The 21266-nt window shown below is 37.8% G+C and overlaps 1 protein-coding gene across 1 annotated transcript; it reads right to left on the minus strand.

Moving 5' to 3' along the window:
- Window positions 1-9910: 9910 nt before the first annotated feature.
- LOC125246335 lies at window positions 9911-11483 on the minus strand. Its single transcript, XM_048157300.1, has 3 exons — window positions 11271-11483; window positions 10687-11014; window positions 9911-10601 (listed from the first exon to the last, which is right to left on the minus strand). The coding sequence occupies exons 1-3, from the start codon at window positions 11312-11314 to the stop codon at window positions 10281-10283; spliced, it is 693 nt and encodes a 230-aa protein (XP_048013257.1). The 5' UTR covers window positions 11315-11483; the 3' UTR covers window positions 9911-10280.
- Between the last annotated feature and the right edge of the window lie 9783 nt (window positions 11484-21266).

Here is a 21266-nt window from a genome sequence, read left to right on the forward strand (position 1 = left end):
GGCCCATAGAAATTCTATGCAGGACCCATATGTCATTCCCAGTTCAACCCATGCCCATTTGGCCCATAAATATGCCATTCAAGACCCATATATGTGTTCCCAGTTCAAACCCATGCCCACTTGGCCCATAGAAATTCTATGCAGGACCCATATGTGCATTCCCAGTTCAAACCCATGCCCATTTGGCCCATAAATATGCCATTCAAGACCCATATATGTGTTCCCAGATCAAACCCATGCCCACTTGGCCCATGCCTGTCCCTTATGGGGCCCATGTAATCAGCTCATATGGGCTTCCTATGTTGGACTCATACTACAAAACCTACATGGGACCCGCTGATTTCACCCAGCCAAAGCCCATGCCCACACAGTACCCATGGAACCCGTAGTTAACCCATCTGGGCCCCACGTGTCATTGCTGGCTGGGTGAAGATCATGTAGCGTGTACCTGGTGTTAAAGTAACACTGAAGCAATGTTGCAGTTTATGAGATAATTAAATAAATAAAGGATGATTGAGCATTAGTGAATCACTGCAGGAACGAGGAACAATAAGAACAGAAAAAAGAAAAGAGGTGAGCAGAAACACAACTATAACTGACTTACACACACACAGCCTTAGTCAACGGAAGATAAAAGAAGACCTTAAATCTCTCAAGATCTCCAAGCAGACGACTCCAAAATCAGCATTATCATCTTCACTCATTACTAACCAGTTTGACTTTATTTCTTTCATATGTCTACAGAAGTTCTTCTTAAGAATTAATAAGTTTAGCTCTAGATGTTTTTTTGTTTTAATAATGGTCATTGTTATGGTGATTAGTGTTTCATTTAATTAAACTGTTGACGTCAATTAAACTTAATTTTCTATTATCAATTTCAATAGAGTTTCACTGACACATTACTTTTCACATTGTTAAAGAAAGAGAATAAAGAAGCAGATCAGCTAAAGTTGCCTGCTAGTATGATTTTTAAATAAATGTCAAAGTGGTGACTTCCAGTTTTCAATCGAAATGTACTTTTTTAATGAATCCTCAGTTATCTCATTGACTGCTACACTGTTTAAGTGTTACTTTGACACTGTAGAATGGAAGGACTTGTATAGACACTGAGCAGTGTTAATTTACCACTGAGGATTTTGCTGTAAGTCTTTTCTCAAACTCTATTTGCTTTGATGGAAATCTCATTTTGTTTTTATTGTAATGTCACAAATAATTGTATTAATATCAAAGGTACCTTTGAATTGAAATTGATCATGCACAGATTTCATTAAAGATTTGTCCTATGTATACACTAAATGCTTTATTCTTATTGGCTGACAGATCTTTAAATGTGTTGATTCTGCTTTTTGAAGTGGATCCAGGTCTTTTGAGGAGATGGTCCTCAATGCAGAACATGAGATCCAGGGGATACAGATACAACTACAGGAGTGGAGAAAGAAATCACAAATTTCACACTGCTTGTAGTATGAGAGAAATGTTTTTTAGACAATTGGAAAAATATGTTTTATAGACAATTAAAACGCTGGACGAACAGGTTAATTCATTGTAATATCAATGCTGCTACATAATGTTAATTATTGTAACTGATATATGTATAATTGTAACAAATTATAATCAATTCATATTTCTGATCATTTCAGTCTAGTTTTAGTCGATGAAAAAGAAATACACTTCCATCTTGCTGCATAATGGTTAATTTGATAATCACAATTATTTCAACAAACATAAAAACAAATAACTACATTTTGCTTCAGTCTTTTGTGAACAATACTTTAGATATATTGTGATGTGTTTGTTCCCAAAAGAAACCTCAAGACTACAGTGGAGGTGTTTCAGGGAGTTCAGAAACTGACACTGATATAGAGAAGAACTCCTGCTGGAGCGATCTTGTGCTTTGTAACTTTGCAGACTCTTTCCTCAGTGAAATTCAGCAGTAGTCCTTCTGCCGGGGCAATGACTGCCCAAAAAATAAAGGATGATCATGCAAAGTTATATTTATGTAGTGGAGGGTACTGATGACTGTTTACTTAATCTTCTTTCTTAAGTAGAGTTTTATCTTTTGGCATTAAATGATCATCTGCTGTCAGAAGAAGAGTTTTTACTCTTGTATGATGCCAATTAGTCTTTAACAATAGATTTACCATGTAAACAATTGCTTTTTAATCTTGATGACATAGAGGAAGATGAATGCCTAAATGAATTTTGTGTCAGAAAACTTGGCTTACCAATCCTGGCAGATGTTCTTACTATTCCCAATGAGATTGTCTGTGATCAGAGAAGTGTTGGGGGTGCTGTGAGTGCTTCTTAAGAGGTTGACATACCTTCCCGTTACAGTAATGAGATACAAATATTGGGTCACCAACAAGTCCCAATCCTGTGTATGGCCACAAACTCTCTGCTGGATGATATATATTCTACACGTCAAGAGAAGATAATTGACAACATGCTGAACCCTGATGCATTGAGAACATTGGCTGACTGCATCCACCATATAGGAGCCCTCATATCATGATCACGAACGCATTCACAGTCTAAAATACCAGGCAGTTTCCATTCCTAATGGATTAATTACTCACCCGTACAACCCTGTAGGAAAGTCTGTATAATTTACATCATTTCCAAATTCTTTAGATCCATTATTTCTTCAATAACCATCCCATTAGCATCATTCATTGTTCCTCACCACACTGTCATTTGCGTTAAAATCCCCACATAAAATAACTCTTTCTTCATTTACACTCTCAATATTCTGTAAATCATTCTGTGAATTTGCCTCGTCTTAGGAGACTTGCAGAGTATTTTCTGTGCGGATATTGTGATTTTGAAGCTGTTCGGAGGATTTCTGAGAGGAGACTTTCATTGTAGAAGGAGATCGGAGGATAGTTTTGTTTTTGAAAGAGTTCATATTTCTGAGGACACTTTTTTATTGTACTTTTCTTATTTTAGAATGAGTTTGGTGTTTATTTAACATTTTATTTTTTTTATGGAGTATTTCTAAGGAGAGTTGTATTTTATTCCTTTTTGTATTGTATTTAGGGGCCAAGCACCGAAGGTGCTTAGGCACCTATTGTTATTGTTGGCGTTCCGTACGCTTATTATTAGGGGCCAAGCACCGAAGGTGCTTAGGCACCTATTGTTATTGTTGGCGTTCCGTACGCTTATTATTCTTCTTCTTCTTCTTCCGCTCTTGAAGTCTATGGCAGCCCATAGAACCGCTTGCGGGAAAGTTGTGAAATTTGGCACACAGTTAGAGGACAGAATGACCTTTGTCCATAGCAAATTTGGAGTCTCTAACTCAATCCCTCTAGCGCCACCAGCTGTCCAAAGTTGCACTTATGTTTATGCTAATAACTTTTGAACCATAAGGGCTAGAAACAAAATTCTTTTTTCCTATGATTCCTTGGGTCAAGACGAATCGATTGCATCATATGACGTCATTTTCCGTCATGAAAATTTTTCCGCCATTTTGAATTTTCTGAAAAACCTACTTTTTCGAACTCCTCCTAGGCCGTTAGTCCGATTTTCATGAAAATTAAACCAGATCATCTTCAGACCATGGTGACAAAAAGTTATGGAATTCAAGTCGATTGCTCAAACCGTTTTCGAAAAACACACGAACGAATTGTACGTAGCGCTTGCGAAAATAGAAGTAAGGCTGTATCTCTGCAACACTTTATCATATTCAGACCAAACTTGATACATGTCTTCACAAGCATGACCTGAGGCACCATGCAGTGTTTCGGCTCAGCGCCACCTACTGGTGCGGAGATATGAAAAATGGATATTTTTGCTTATAACTTCTGATGGGTTTGTCCAAAAATCATAAATTTGGTCTTGTTGGATTCGGGGTATCATGCCGAGTCAAATGATATCCAATTTTCCCATATCGGACATTTTGGCCGTCGGCTATTTTGAATTTCGTGCTAAAATGCTGTATTTTACGAACGCATTAGCGTATCGTTACGAAACTCGGTATGGGTCCCCAGCACAATACCCTGAAGGAGCCTGAGAAGTTTCAGCACTGCGCCACCTTGTGGTCAAAAGTTATAACAAAATTTACAGAAATGCTAATAACTTTTGAGTATATTAACCGATTGTAATGAAACTGTTTTCAGTAGATTCCTTGGGTCATGCTGAGAACATAGATATCAAACTTTCCATAGTCAGCTGAACTTCCTGTCCGCCGTATTGTTTTTCTTTAAAAACCTACTTTTTCGAACTCCTCCTAGACCGTTGCTCCGATTTTCACCAAAATCGAACCGTATCATCTTCAGACCATGCTGACAAAAAGTTATGGATTTCAAGTCGATAAGTCAAACCGTTTTCGCATACCAGAGCAACGAATTTGAGGCATGATGCAAAAATGACTCTTGAAGCTGTATCTCTGCTATGCTTTATCATATTCAGACCAAACTTGGTATGTGTCATCACAAGCATGACCTGAGGCATCATACAATGTTTCAGCACAGCGCCACCTACTGGAGTGGAGATATGAAAAATGGCTGTTTTTGCTTATAACTTCTGATGGGTTTGACCAAAATTCATAAATTTGGTATGGTTCATCAGGACAATGCCCTGAAGGAGCCTGAGAAGTTTCGGACCAGCACCACCTTGTGGTCAAAAGTTATAACAAAATTGACAAAAATGCTAATAACTTTTTTTTCTATTTGCTCACTGCTGCTGTTGGTCTGATGCTCCCAGCCATGTTGGCTGGCTTCTTGTGCCGTTTTTGTGCTTGGCCCCGTAATTGCTGCTTGCAGCTATATTTATTCTTCTTCTTCTTCCGCTCTTGAAGTCTATGGCAGCCCATAGAACCGTTTGCGGGAAAGTTATGAAATTTGGCACACAGTTAGAGGACAGTCTGACCTATGTTCATAGCAAATTTGGAGTCTCTAACTCAATCCCTCTAGCGCCACCAGCTGTCCAAATTTGCACTTATGTTTATGTTAATAACTTTTGAACCATAAGGGCTAGAAACAAAATTATTTTTTCCTCTGATTCCTTGGCTCAAGTCGAATAGATTGCACCCTATGACGTCATTTTCCGTCATGAAAATTTTTCCGCCATTTTGAATTTTCTGAAAAACCTACTTTTTCGAACTCCTCCTAGGCCGTTACTCCGATTTTCACGAAAATTGAACCAGATCATCTTCAGATCATGCTGACAAAAAGTTATGGAATTCAAGTCGATTGCTCAAACCGTTTTCGAAAAACACACGAACGAATTGTACGTAGCGCCTCCGAAAATAGAAGTAAGGCTGTATCTCTGCAACACTTTATCATATTCAGACCAAACTTGGTACATGTCATCACAAGCATGACCTGAGGCACCATGCAGTGTTTCGGCGCAGTGCCACCTACTGGTGCGGAGATATGAAAAATGGCTATTTTTGCTTATAACTTCTTATGGGTTTGTCCAAAAATCATAAATTTGGTCTCCTTGGATTTGGGGCATCATGCCGAGTCGAATAATATCCAATTTTCCCATATTGGCCATTTTAGCTGTCGGCCATTTTGAATTTTGTGTTTAAATGCTGTATTTTACGAACGCATTAGCGTATCGTTACGAAACTCGGTATGGGTCATCAGGATAAAGCCCTGAAGGAGCATGAGAAGTTTCAGCACTGCGCCACCTTGTGGTCAAAAGTTATAACGAAATTTACAAAAATGCTAATAACTTTTGACTATATTAACCGATTGTAATGAAACTGGTCTCAATAGATTCCTTGGGTCATGCTGAGAACATAGATTACAAATTTGCCATAGTCAGCTGAACTTCCTGTCCGCCATATCGTTTTACTTTGAAAACCTACTTTTTCGAACTCCTCCTAGACCGTTGCTCCGATTTTCACCAAAATTGAACCATATCATCTTCAGACCATGCCGACAAAAAGTTATGGATTTCAAGTCGATAAGTCAAACCGTTTTCGTATACCGGAGCAAAGAATTTGAGGCATGATGCAAAAATTACTCTTGAAGCTGTATCTCTACAATGCTTTGACATATTCAGACCAAACTTGGTACGTGTCATCACAAGCATGACCTGAGGCAATATACAGTGTTTCGGCGCAGCGCCACCTACTGGAGGGGAAATATGAAAAATGGCTATTTTTGCTTGTAACTTCTGATGGGTTCGACAAAAATTCATAAATTTGGTATGGGTCATCAGGACAATGCCCTGACGGAGCCTGAGTAGTTTTGGACCAGCGCCACCTTGTGGTCAAAAGTTATAACAAAATTGACAAAAATGCTAATAACTTTTTTTTCTAATTGCTCACTGCTGCTGTTGGTCTGATGCTCCCAGCCATGTTGGCTGGCTCCTTGTGCCGTTTTTGTGCTTGGCCCCGTAATTGCTGCTTGCAGCTATATTTTGTATTGCTTTTATTGCAGTTTGGAGGAGGATGAATTTTTCATTTGTTTATTGGTATGTTTTGGAATGAAGTTTTACAGTGATTGAAAAAAATGTCTAAAGTTCAAATATGCGTTTTATTTCTTGCCATGATTCTAGCTCAATTGCAATTCAAGACCCAATAGAAAGTTAAAAAAAAATATTATTATTACTAAAACTTTACTATTATAATAACTAATGTCTGAAATATTCCAGATCCAGCAGAGCTGCTTTCACTCAAACGAATGGTCAGGAGGTTTGGAGACTCGGTTCTGATGACCGCGGTCAGGATCCGCCATCAGACACTGAGCCAAGAGCTTCCTGGATATTTAACACCTTTGCCTTCTGAATTGACTGTTTCTGTGTCCGCAGGTCAGGCTGACAAGAAGAGGAAGTGTCAGAGCGGCAGCCAGGAGATCCCAGATGATGGACGTCTGTCCACTTCATTCAAAAGACCTTGCTAAACGATCTCACAGAGGTCAGAACAGGCTTATATTAATGAGCTTATATTAAAGAATGAATCAATTATTAAATGATTTGTCATTTGAAAACATTTCTTGTGATCGTATGCGTTGCAGAAGCTTATGCGAAGTTGCTGGGAAGAGGCTGGAGTGGTTTGAGCATCCCACTTGCTACTGCATGATCCTGGAACGGCCAGTTCCCTGCCAAGATCTGCGAGGAGAACGGCTGTGTGGATGAGATCTTGGCCAGGAAAGTGCTGGTGCAGCTGATCACCGCGCTGAAACACTGCGAGAGCCGCGGAGTCCTGCACCGGGACGTCAATCCAGAGAACCTGCTGATTTCTACAGCTTCCCATGACATCCAGCTGCTGGACTTTGGTTGTGGAGACCTGCTAAAGGACTCGGCCTACACATCCCCATCTCCTACAGCTAGTACAGATAATCCACCAAATGATTTCTAGTTTCCTTTCATCTGTTGCAGTCTCCAGTTTACAAAGGCAAACAACTGTTTTGACACCATTGATATTTCATCAATAACTGTGTGCATTAATACGCAGTCACACTAGACTTTGAGCTTGAGAAATTTGTAATAAATATTTGGGCTATTATTTTTTTATAACATACCATCGGTTTATAGAGAACCTATAGTTATTTTTTACTGTTCTAGTGAAGAGCCATGTATGGTTTAACAGAGATCCCATTATCTACAAATGTATGACACTATAAAGGAGCAAATGGTAAACAAGCTAGAGCTGTCCAGATCCAACTCAGCTGCACTAGCTCAATACTTAAATATTTAAAAATTAGGTTTTTACACTTCTTAGAGATGTAGTTAATTTAAACAAATGTACATTTGCATCCCAACTTAAACACTTTTAGCCTACTGTCCATGAGACAAATCAAACACTTACTGTTGCCACTGTGGCAAATGACTTAAAATTGTGTAGCAGTTAATAATGTGATTTTCAGAGAGAAAATTATAAATACATCTTTAAATGCATATATTCAGAATTCTTCAGGAATTTTTGATTAAAAATAATAATTTAAAACACTTGTAAGTCTGATCCATTTGATTATTTCACATATGATGGTGATCAAAAGTAAAATTAAAAAGCACCACCATGTTATATTTATGATAAATATTTTTTTTGAGTATAACAAACAAGTATCCCTCCAGATTATTTTATCCCTTGAGGTAGTCCTCGCTCACAAAAAGACCCCTGACCTACATCAACATTCACAAACAACTTAAATTTAATGGTGTAATGAAGGAATATTGTAGTAAATATGTAGAAACCAGAACACAGCAAAAAAATATCTAATTGAGAATTAAACGGGGAAAAAAATATCATTAAAAATGTATAATTTTCGCATAGTTTTTGTTCACGTTATATTCGCAAGTAATTAAAATATTGTTTTGAGTCAAAACCCACTTAATACATCAAAGTGTCAATGAAAAATGCTCATGAACCCTTTATCCTGTAATGTATTGAATTAATCTCACCTGCAAGAGAAGATTTAACAATTCGAAGTTAATCATGAGCGGAGCGTCTCACTCTCTGGCGATATCAGCTCGTCTCTGAATGAACTGCAGTGATCGTGTGCTCTTGAGCAGAGCTTTGCGAGAGCTCCCCCTAGCGGTTTGGATGTACTTAATCGCAGAATACGCATAATAGATGTACCATTACTGCAGATCTCTATTAAAACCATAAACCATGAAACGCTGTAAACATTTTCAGTCTAGATAAATGACCACCTCTGAATGGAGTTGTATCAAACTCTTGATTTTAAAATGGGGGTGAGGTCCTCTCTGTTTTCATGACTTTTCCTTTACAATAGTGACACTCTTGTAGTTATTTTGCTAATCATTACTGTGGATTTAAAAGCAATTATGTTATCTTTGTTTAGACAATATTTAGCAAGTCTTGTTTATTGTATTTGAGGGTTTTTTTGTTTGTTTTTTGCCTGTTAGTACAGGCAAAATTACTATTAAAAGCTGCATGCAAAGTATGTTATGGTTTAAAACAAGAAAATTATCTCCTACATGATCACTACCACTACTAATAATAATTATTAATATTATCAATTGCTACATTATTCAAATATTAATTAACTATAAGTGTTATATTATCAGGCCACAGATCGTTTGAGGGGTGCAAATTGGGCTCAAAATTAGCCTTAAATTCTTCAAGTGTGTGGTCAGTTTTAGTTGGACCAGTGGATCAAGAGGACTCAGGCTCTCCACCACCCAAAACGAAAGGTGAGCAATAGGCTTCTTCAACTAAGGGAAATCCCATCTATCTTCTCTTGCACACCTCGAAGCTCAGGTAAGCTGGAGAGGATGAAGGCAAAATAATCCAGCCACTCAATGCTCCACATCGTTGATGATGCTGTACAATTCAACAGCCGAGACAACTGCAGAGCATTAAACTTTGAAACATACCTGTACATATCTGAGACACACAGCCAAGAGAATAGAGGAAAGACAGTCATATCCTATTACAGTTTCTCAATGTTCAAGTGTCTGAACTGTTTGCTGAAACATCATGTCTGCAAAATGTAGCAACTCAGTAAAACATTAAATTCATACTTCAAAACCTAGTTATCGTGTCAGTAAATTTGCCAATGCCACCAAAATAACAAGTGTTTTTGTCATTGTGTGAGCCATACTGGTTTTTGAAGAAATTGCCACCATGGAAATATGTTATTTACAAATGTAATGTTTTGTTGTTGTTGTTTTTAACCTTTTTTAAGCTTTTTGTTGACACCTACTGCTTTCAATACTATAGAAGTATGTTAGTTTTGTCTAGCTGAGTGCTCGTGTATCACACTGAGCTTTTTAGATACAGATTTCAACTGTAGGGCAAACATTTTCTGGGAAAAGTCAATACTGTATAAAAGGAAAATGAACATTTATATTTTATTAAAGGAAACACTGCTGTAGCTGCAGCTGTTTAGAGTTGTGACGTTCCTCCATGTTCAAACATGGTAGAGATTGTGCTGAGCGAACTCAATATATATGCCTCCAAACTTGACTGGTTGATTGGTAAGACTGTGATTCCCATTTCCCATTTACTTTCACATTTTAAGCACAAGTTGCAGATTTCAAAACAATTTTAATTGTAGCAGATAAATGTGTAGAAATAATATTGAAGTTTCAGATACATAGTGCACTTAAAGCAAACAGTTTTACAACCATCCTGGTCTTCATCCTCACACCTTCCCTACAGTTTTAATGAAACAAAACTTGAATTTGATTCTCCTACAAACTTCAATCAAAGATCACCTGAAAAATACAGAATAAATGCCCTGAATAACCATTAATAGGATTTCTGATTAATTTCATGAGGGTCATGCAAAGAATTCAAAGAAATCACATTTCCATTTATAATTGTAGAAACACTTCATAACCACTAGCCAGCCATCAACCACTCAAGATGAGAAGAAGAAATTGTGCTCGTTTTGCATCTGTGCACGGAATACAGCATTGGCCTTCGCAACTTTTTTAGGCGTGTTCAGATACTTGTTCAGCAGAGCTCTGTAGTGCTTCTCAGGATGGCCGCCCATATTCTCCACCTTCCAAAAGTAGTACGCAGTAGTTGGAGGTGTGTTGAGGTTTTCAGCCAGCCACCCCCAGAGTCGTTCGCAGGGCAGAAGACCCACGGCAAAGTACACCGGATCATCTTTCATCAGGTTTCTGTAGAACGACAGATACTTCATCATAGCTGGAGTTGGCCGAATGGTTGGCTCACGCTGTGGAAATGGGAGAATAAAGCATCTTCAGTAAGCATTTGGAAATTTTAAAGTCTTAGTTTCTTTAGTTTTGTTTTTTTCTTACCGTAAAAAAGAATTGATTGAGAATTAAGTCTGAATATTTTTTATAACTCGAGTATCGGCCAATCATGAAATTCCTGAGGTCAACAGGCAGGATTACTTTAGTACTCATTTCCTTCAACATTTTCGTCACATTCAGTATGTAGTTTATGTCTTGCATGGTGAAGCTGATGTATCGCTCTGCCTGCAGACTGCCGTTCTGCATTTCTTGTAGGAAGTCCACCTCGATTGTATCGGAGGCAATGTATTTGTTGTTCTCCCAGAGATATTCATAAACATCTGTCACAGATTTAGTTTCCAAACTGTCACTCGGGCTGGTACAGAGTGTGCACCTGTTACACACACAAACTGAATTCTTAGACAAGAGGGTAAATCAAGAGGTAATCGTTACTATATGAGACGGTTCAATACAACTTCTCATGCTTTTCCGTTTAGTGAAGGGCCTGTTAAATTCAAGGAAGAGTTATATTAAGATGTCTATTTTTTATAGAAAAAAATTAAAAGGTTTTTAGATGGGATTGTCCAAATTATGGGTGTAAAAACAAAACTGAGTAATAGTTGCTGCATAATAAAAGTAAAATAACTCACCTAGAACATAAGAAACTAAAACAAAGAAAAGCCACAGTCTTCATGTTACTTGGGTTTTGATGTGCACTTGTCTTCAGCTCTCTTTAACTCCCTCAAATCTCGAATCCAAAGACTACAGTTTCTATAAAGAGCCATATACACATATATATACACCCAATTATTGGGTAATACATTGTTACGCCTATGCCTGTTTTTGTAATTTCTATAGAAACAGATTATATTACTTGTCTCCTTTCCTGTACAAACATTTTAGAAGATAAGACAAAAGCAATCATTGTTAAAGATGAAACTTCCTTGTTGAAGATAAAATTTCTTTGTCAAAGCCTTCCTTGTTTTCCATGTCAGAAAGTGAAGGTGTCACTGCAGAATTGCCTAATAGAGCTGTTAGTTAAATCACATTATGAAATAAATGCTTTTGTCCAAACGTACTGGCCATCATTATTGGCACTCTTTTAATAAATAAACACTTTTTGCAACATCCTTTTGCCAAGATATTATTATTATTATTATTGGGTCATTCCTGTTATACAGTGACTTTTACTGTCTCAATGGTTTATTTACTCATATTTTCTCTAAAATGAGTTACATATTTTTACGAAATGGCTTAAATTGTATATTCAGGTCTTCTTTATCACTTAAACAGAGATAATAGACATTAAAAATACTATTTTGTATTTTACACCTTTTTATTGATATTTGCATCAAATCCAAAGTGATCAGATTTCACAAGAAATATAAACCATGAAATGATAAAAACCTCAAAATATTTTTAAGTTATGTTATAGACTAGGCTAAACTGCCTCTAATCATATATATAAATCATGTGAAAGGGAACTCGCTTTGTGTTTGAAACGCTTTGGGGAAAAATTTATTGACCAAATCAATCATTTTGGATCTAACAGCATCCATAATGTTGTGGTGTTGCTAGAGGAGGAGTACAGTGAAAAGTGCCTGGTTCCTACAGTAAAGTTCAGTGGTAGTAAAGCTCTTATATAGGGATGTGTGAGTGCTGAAGGTGTGAGGGAGTTGTCCTTTATCAATGCTGTCGTGAATTCCCACACCACTGTGTAATTTAATACACAAACTTGAAGCAGAGGATGTTACCCTTTCCTCATTTCCTGCATTGTTTGGCTTTTTTCAACATGACAATGAGGATGTGCATTCTCTCAAGGTGAAAAACCTGCTGTGGACATGCACTGCACTCAATCTTAACACTCTTCTTTTTTTTATTAGGAGTGCAAAACTTACAACATAGGATGAACACAAAACACAACAACAAAACACAAAAAACAACAATAAAACAGCAGTGATAGTAACAGCAATGAAAAATAATCAGAAATGACAAATGGGTAATAGTAGAAGTATGTAAATAGTAATAGCATGTATAATAATAATAATGATGATAATATTTTGTGATGACGGCAACAGTAATATCAGTAATAATAATAACAGTAATAATAACAATAATGATACTAAAGGTGGTGATGATAAGTTGTGTTGACGGCAATAGTAATATCAGTAATAATAATAGATAACATTGATGTAGCATATGCACACGCATCAGGATAATCAATAAACTTTGGAGTTCTCAGAACGCTTTTAACCTGATGAACTGTGTTTATAAATCACTAAATCGGCTCCGACCGGCTGTGACTTTCGGCAGGTTTGTGGACCCGTGAGGGTAAACAGAAAACTTCCTCACTTTGGTGACTTCAAAAGGAAGTCCCCCCGCCCAACCCCCCCCCCCCCCCCCCCCCACCTCCTTTGTTCCTCTTTTAAAATTAATGCGCTGTCGATATCTTCTATAACGGACGCGATGGCGGAATCTACACAACTCAGTTCTTCAACAGCCATCATTGTTGTAAACTAATTGACCTTTCGCAAAGACTCGCCCCCCTTAGTTACTGTTGCTTTGTCCGACAAGCCGTGGCGCTGTCACGCCACACAGAGTGGAAAATACATCGCGGAGCAAAGAGGAAACTGACAACACATCGACAGCAGGTTACTTATGATATTAAACAAAGTCCCAGCTTTCAAACTGTGTAGTTATTAAAAAAATTCAAACAATAAAAACCGTTTTGTGGCTCTTTAATGTGTTGTGACCATGATCGTGACAGATTGCTGTAGCGCCTCAGCTCAAGAGGCTCGTTAACCGATCATCTCTTCCTACTAGTCCATTTATAGCATCAAATAAACATGAGAATGAATGTTGTTTCAAACGCGGAAAGACGTCAATATGCACAATTTTTCCAAGTTTAACTCCACCGATGTTAATCTTCTAACTCCTGACTGCTTTGTCGGACAACAAGGCGGATGCGGCGTTCTGATTGGTTAGATCGCTTGTCAATCAAACTCCCCAAGCGCTCTTTGATGACGCGGGTGGTTACGTAACCGCAGATAGCCTTCCATCATCGATTAAAGCCCGCCCTGGCAATTTGATTGGCTCGGCCTTCTGGGAGCCGAGCATAATTACTCCACAATGGATCGAGTCCAGACCGAACTTCCCGTCCAAAAAATGTTGTGGGCGGTGTTCAGGCTGGCACCCAGGCTAGTAAAATACAACTACGCTGAAATATATCCATCATGTATTTCGAGCGTATGCATGTTTTCTAGTGTTTAAATGAGTGTATTTGTGCTAGTGTTAGTTGTAATAAGGGAATTTTGTCTGTAAATCATAACTTCTTGTATATGCCTTTCTGATCTATCGAGTTTGATCTCGTTTTAAAGCTCCGGACTCGAGCTATTCACTGAGAGATGTCACATAGCTGACAAATGCATTTTTCTATGTGTTTAATGATATTGTGAAGAAAGCACTCCATCTCGAAATCCGATCTGATAGTCGTAAAGTATGCAAATTCATCTAGGAGACCAAACAAAGAAAGAACTTGCCCGCCAACTTTGGATCAATGTCATTGGCCATTCCACCTCAAGGAGGTGTGTCAGCCTATCTGTCATAAAAAGGAACACCAGGATTCTCCTGTGTGTGCTCCCAACGGCCCTGAATCATTCACGCGGGTTCTCCCGATTGTCTCACGAGCACCTCGTGCACGTCTTTCCCGGACGTCTCCGGTGACCACGCGCTGCCATCGCGCTCAGCTTCGGGACCGCCATCTTCCAGCGAAACTCACTCTCAAGTCCTCAATTCAAACCTTCCCGCGGAACGGAAGAAGCCAAAGAACTGCACCAGCGCTAAACTGAAATTCGACACGCACAACCAATGCAAGTATACTGCCGTTTCTCAATCTTAGATGATGAAACTGATTTCCGTGCTGGCTTAGGACTGTTTGTAAGTTTGCTACTTGCCTTCTCTCTTTCCTTCTCTACTTCCACTCTTGTACATATGTGTGTATATTCTTGTATATATATTTAGACGTATAACCTCTGTATTCGTAGTTGGCATATATTAAAACGTTATTCACGCTCAATTGTTCTGTTTGTTCTTTCAACTGAAGACCAAGTCACTTTAACGTTTTTCGATCGTTTTATGCTTTGATGCTATAATAGGAATATTCTCTTGGCCAGAGAATAACTCCGTTCATAATATTCTATGAGAAGCAACGGTTTGCTGGACAAACTAACAGTCTCTCTAAATAATTATTAAACCAGAACTAATCATACATGTAATTGATTATAATTCGTTGTAATTAATTCACAATATATGTTTAATTCCCAGTTGGGTCGATATATGAATCATAATTTATTCATAAAGCTTTATGAATTATTATATTCATATTTCATCCATAAATTGATTAATAACTGTACGAACCGCTACATCGTTATATATTACATTGATAATAATGACAATAATAACACTAGTGGTACTAATACTAAAGATGGTGATGATAATATTTTGTGTTGATGGAAAAAGTGAAATCAATAATAATAATAATAATAACATTTGTATCAATAATAATAGCAACAGTAATAACAGTAATAACAATAATAGTAATAGTAATAGTAATTTGAGTTACAGATAATTCAAGAATTGATTGCTCCCGATACCGTACTCCTGGACTAAGTAAGAAAATGAAACAAAGTTGTTACACTGAAAAATGTGATTTATATGTGTGATGCCCTTTTGTGCCCATTTATTGAAATATGAGAAATCTAGAGTCCAGAGTGGGGTGAGTTTAGATGGGGCTTGATTGGAGTTTGTGATTTGATGATATTTCCACCAGGCTGTCAGAGCAGAGGCTATTGTCAATGATTTGAAACATGGGTGGTGTTTAATGGACTGACTGAGAAAAGGGATGTCACATATGTGCAAGTTTTCGCAGAGTGATTGTTCTATGTCTAGCCATATAATGTCTGACTGATTCGGGTGAATCCATTTATATATGTATTGAAGATGGTTTGCTAGTGAGTAATGGTAAAAATGCGGTGCTTCTAATCCTCCTAAAGATTTGGGTTTTTGTAAAGTGCTTAATTTTATCCGAGGTGGTTTATTTTTCCAGTAGAATTCGGGTAATGATGGAGTCTAAAAATTTGAACCAATTGAGAGAAAGTTGGGTTGGGATCATTGAGAATAAATAGTTTATTTTTGGAAGTACTGTCATTTTGATTATAGCTATTCTGCCCTGGATGGAAAGTGGTAAGTTGTGCCAGCGGTGAAGGTCGTCTATTGTTTTCAGTAGAGGAGTGAAGTTGAGTCCAGTCAGCTCTGACAGCCTGGAGGAAACCCTAACACCTAAATAAGTGATGTGGCCTGTGCATAGAGGAATGGGTGATACCTGGGCTACCACATCCCATTTGGTTTGATGTAGTGGGAGAATTGAAGATTTATTCCAATTTATTGCATAATCTGATATTGTAGAGTATAAATCAATGGTTTTAGTTATTTCTTGCAGAGATGATTGAGGATTTTGCAGAAAGAGTAAAATGTCATCAGCATATAAACTAATCTTATGTTGTGTTTGGGGTGTGTGGATTCCTCTGATGAGTGGGTTCTGACGGATGGCTGCTAAGGGTTCAATGAAGATGGTGAATAAAGAAGGAGAGAGTGGGCATCCTTGCCTAGTCCCCCTGTGCAGTATGAAGCTTTGTGATGTTAGTCCATTGGTTGTGACTGTGGCAGAAGATGCTGTGTATAAAATTTTAATCCAATTAATAGACGACTCACCAAAGCCACATTTTTGTAATGTGGTGAATAAAAAGTTCCAGTTGACTCTGTCAAATGCTTTTTCTGCATCTAAAGTGACTATAATGGTATTTTCCTGTTGTAGTGATGAATAATGGATTAAATCGTATAGTCTGCGTGTGTTGTTGGATGCCTGCCTACCTTTAATAAAACCAGTCTGATCTGGGTGGATTATGAATGGGATAATTTTTTCAATTCTATGTGCAAGAACTTTACTGATTATTTTGATGTCTACGTTGATGAGAGATATAGGACGGTAGTTTGGCGGAAGGGTTGGATCTTTATTAGGTTTAGGGATAAGTGAAATAGTGGCTGTGTTCATGTGCACTGGTAATCTTGAATTTTCTTTTATTTCTGTTTATTGCTCTGATGAATAATGGAGATAAAATGGACCAGGGCTGGGTTTCTCAATAACATTGTCTCTTAGTGTGCTACGAAGACCCTAAAGGTAGACCTTAACTGGAGATATATCGTTTTTAGGCGTTTTTATCCCTTAGGTGGTTGCTTAAGGTATATCTTCAGAAGTAGAAATTGCATTTATCAGGACTCATGGGCTGTTATAAAAGTAATCCAAATTCCAAACTAAATCTATATTGTAATTTATCTATATTCTGGGGGCGTGGAGCCCCCATCAGCGTGAGTTTAAAGGTCCCGTTCTTCGTGATCCCATGTTTCAAACTTTAGTTAGTGTGTAATGTTGTTGTTAGAGTATAAATAAAATCTGTAAAATTTTAAAGCTCAAAGTTCAATGCCAAGCGAGATATTTTATTTAACAGAAGTCGCCTACATCGAACGGCCAGTTTGGACTACATCCCTCTACTTCCTTCTTTAATGACGTCACTAAAACAGTTTTTTGACTAACCTCCGCCCACAGGAATACACAAGAGTTGCGTTTGTAGAGTGTGTTTGTCGCCATGTCGTCGAAACGCTGTTATTTTCATCCCGCAGTCCAATCACCGGGTCTGATTCCGGCTCAAATTGATAGGGTAAAATTAAAGACATGTTTACAATAACACTGAGCGCGTGCATCTCCACGTTATGGTAAGAGGCGTGACCTTTCCGGGCAAGGTTCGCTAAGCTGCTGTCGAATCACAACACAGGAACCGCTGGCACAATCAGAACTCGTTACGTATTTCTGAAGGAGGGACTTCATAGAACAAGGAAGTCATCAGCCCGTTTTTATGACAGTGGAAACAGCGGTATACAGATAAGTAAATTATGTGAAAAATACTGTGTTTTTTTTACACGCGAAACATGAACATGTTATATTGCACACTATAAACACAATCAAACCTTCAAAAAAACACGAAAAACGGGACCTTTAAGGCGACCGTTATTTAGAACAAAGTTTCAATTCCTTGGAGACGTGTCATGCAGCTGACAGACATGCAGTAGTTATGGCGTTTATACCGTTTTTTAAATTATTATTATTTTTATTCAAAATATTCACAAACTTGTTAACTATATCATGAATTTTATAAAATATTCTGATTGTAAAATATGTGGAAGTGAATGTGTTTTGTTGCGCGATGAGTTTGCACAGCAATTCAGAGCTGTCGGATTTACGAAATTTTCCCTGAAATACATAAAAGTATGTGGCCAGTGAACTGGGAGAATAATAGAGTAAACGTTTTTGTTTCATACACAATGTATCTGATATGAATAAAACGCTTCGTCAAATTATAATTGAAAGGGTTTTTGTTGCAGCTTCCGTAGACATAAGCATATGGAATTTAACAAACTATAAATGTCTTTTTTATGCAGTAGCCTACTTAATTCAAATGTGTATTTAAATGTCTTAAACCTAAAATAAAGCGCGATGAGGTTAAAAACACCGAATAATTATGATACATAACAAGCGCGGAGCGTGCGTCGGTCTCTGGATCAGCGATAAAGCACATTTAAATTTAGCAGTGAATCTTTGCATTTTATTCTTTGCCCTAATCCTAATTGAACACTGGGTGTATTACAGCTTCAGAATTATATTCGTATTGACTGTCAACAGTGATAAGGTATAGCTAAGAGTGCTCCAGACCAACGTTATGAAAGTATGACTCACAGAAGGTATACTTAACTAAGAACGTTTGGGGACACACGTATTAATGTTAAGGTACAGCTTAAGGTATAATTTAAGAACGACGTAGAGTTAAGAAGGTTTCGGGAAACCCAGCCCAGAAGTGTTTATAGAACTCAGCAGGGAAGCCATCAGGTCCTGGTGCTTTATTGTTAGGCATTCGACTCAGGGCGATATGGAGTACTTTTTCTATGATTGGTTTATTCAGTGCACTGATTTGTTCGGTCTTAAGTTTTGGGAGTTGAATATTATTGAAAAATGAATTAATATCGTCTTGTCTTGTGTTATTATCAGATGAATAAAGTTTAGCATAGAAGTTTCGAAATATTGTATTTATTTCTTGTGGAGAGTTGGTAGGCTTCCCTGCTGAGTTCTTAATAGTTGCAATTGTTACTTTTTCTCTGTTTCTTTTAATCTGTGCTCAGAGATATTTGGTATGATTGAATTGCTAGTTAGGAAAAAGTCTATGCGAGAGTAGCTGTGATGAACTGTTGAGTAAAATGTATATTCTCTGTCAGTTGGATGCTGTAGCCTCCAACCATCGCCAAGGCCAAAATCTCTCATGGACTGTATTATTGTGTCAGTGGATTGCAAGTGTCTTTTGTTACTTGTGGCTCTGTCAAGTGATGGGTCAATTACGGTGTTAAAATCGCCTCCTATAATTACCAGGCCGTTGGAAAAATTTGAAATGGAAGAAAAAAAATGTGTGGAAAAGGGCAGGGTTATCTGAATTTGGACCATAAATGTTGGCAATTGTTACCGGGTTATTGTTAATTGTTATGTTTATGATAGTAAAGCGTCCTTCTGGGTCTGAAATAGTTGTATTATGAACAAATTGATTTTTTTTGCTTATCAAGATACATACTCCTCTTTGTTCTGAATTATAGTGAATTGAGCTGATCTTAGGGTGTTTTGTTTTGAATCTGCAAGGTGTATTTCTTGAAGTAAACATATATCTGTCTGTAGATTATCCAAAGAGGTGAGAATTTTTTATTTTTTTTGTCGGAGAGCCAACGCCACGGATGTTCCAGGTTATGAATTTGAGTTGCATGTTGAGCTATACTGACATATATATGTAAATGAATTGTGCCGAACATAAAGAACAGAACAGTAGGACATAATAACACTAGACAAACATAAGCATTTACAGCAAAGCACATAATAAAACAAAAAACACAAAGTTTGAAAACAAAACATAGGTGACTGAGGTGCATACTTGTATAGTGCAGCGAGACATAGGTGCATAGCGATGACGGTGAAAATCAGGTTGTCCCTCATGCTGCATGCTTGTAAGTCCAAAATTGTTTCTTTCATTGTTTTATTTTCGGAGGTGATGGAGGCGAGCTGAGTGGTAACAGTAGACAGTTGCGTTGTGAGAGTTGTAACAGAGTTTGAAGCGAACTGTTTTCTGTCGATTTGTTGTTGGCTGTATTCCAAACTGTGGTGGAGTTGTTGAAATTCTTTGTGCAGTACTTCTATTAATGCTACTCTGGCGTCCAGTCCGGATAGTTTATTGTCTTTGGATGTAAGTATGTCGCTTACCTCGGGACAGCACGGGGGGTGCAGAAATGTGGGTGAGGAAGATGCGTTGGATGAAGCAGGTGAGCCCGATATGCATGGTTTTTTAGCTTTTCGAGAGCGTCCCATGATGCAGAGTCTATTGTAGCATTCGTCGATGTAGTCTTCTGGATGATCCAGGTCCGAATTGTAATCCAGTTTATTGTAGTTTGTGGGAGGTGAAGTGAACAAACCAATAAACAAACACGGGGGCAAAAAACACAAGAAAAGTTTGCTGACTTCTACTTCTGAAGTTTGCTGACTTCTGTTTGCTGACTTCTACTTGCTGACTTCTACTTGCTGACTTCTACTTGCTGACTTCTGCTGACTTTTGCTGACTTCTTACCATGTTCAATCATGCACCGTCTCGCGAGAGTTTAGCGTTCACCATAACAGGCCATATGTACATATTTGTATATATATGTACATTAAATGTAGGAAACACTACGGACTGGATTCGAACCCGGGTCGCTGCTACATAAGCACACTCTGTTTACCAGTTGTGCCACCACGCAGATATACACAACACAAATACTTTGTCTTCTTTTTAAGTACTGCTATAAGCAAACAGATTTTTCCATCAATGACAGCACAAATTATATGGATTTAAAGACTGTGAATCACCGAGAAAAGTCTCAATATAGGTGCAATAAGCAGTGCGTAAAAAAATTAACGCAAAATGGCCTGTATAGAACAAGGAAGAGTGTTAAACTTGACTCTGTTGAAGAAATAAAGCCAGCAGACACAACATTAAATATTATCTGCAGAATGTTTTGCATCCCTTTTACCTGACATGATCTATCACTAATGCTGCAGGAAGTAATTGCATAAATCAGCATATCATTAGTTTTCTTCTTGTGCACGCACTAAAACACAGACAGTTCTGTTCATCGGTGGAGGAATGTGAACACGCAGAACTGCTAGTGTTTCAGTGAGTGCAGATGGAATAAAACCATCCATAACATTTCTCTGGCCATCGCCTCTTTGCGCTTTAACTCTCAATGTACTGCACAGCTGCTCCTGATGTAAAATGCAATGAAATGATTTGGCCTTTGACGTCTCACATTAACGCTGCGGATTTAAATGTGGCGCATTAACTGAAGTTATTTTTTACATTGTTGCTTTTAATGCAGTTAACGTTTCTGAATTTATTTGGCATTTGAACTTTTTGTGTAATTTTTGAGGACTAGTCAACAAACTAACTAGCTATTAATTGAAAATGTGTGAA

Source organism: Megalobrama amblycephala, linkage group LG14 (assembly GCF_018812025.1).
Source record: "Megalobrama amblycephala isolate DHTTF-2021 linkage group LG14, ASM1881202v1, whole genome shotgun sequence".
Classification (NCBI taxonomy): domain Eukaryota; kingdom Metazoa; phylum Chordata; class Actinopteri; order Cypriniformes; family Xenocyprididae; genus Megalobrama; species Megalobrama amblycephala.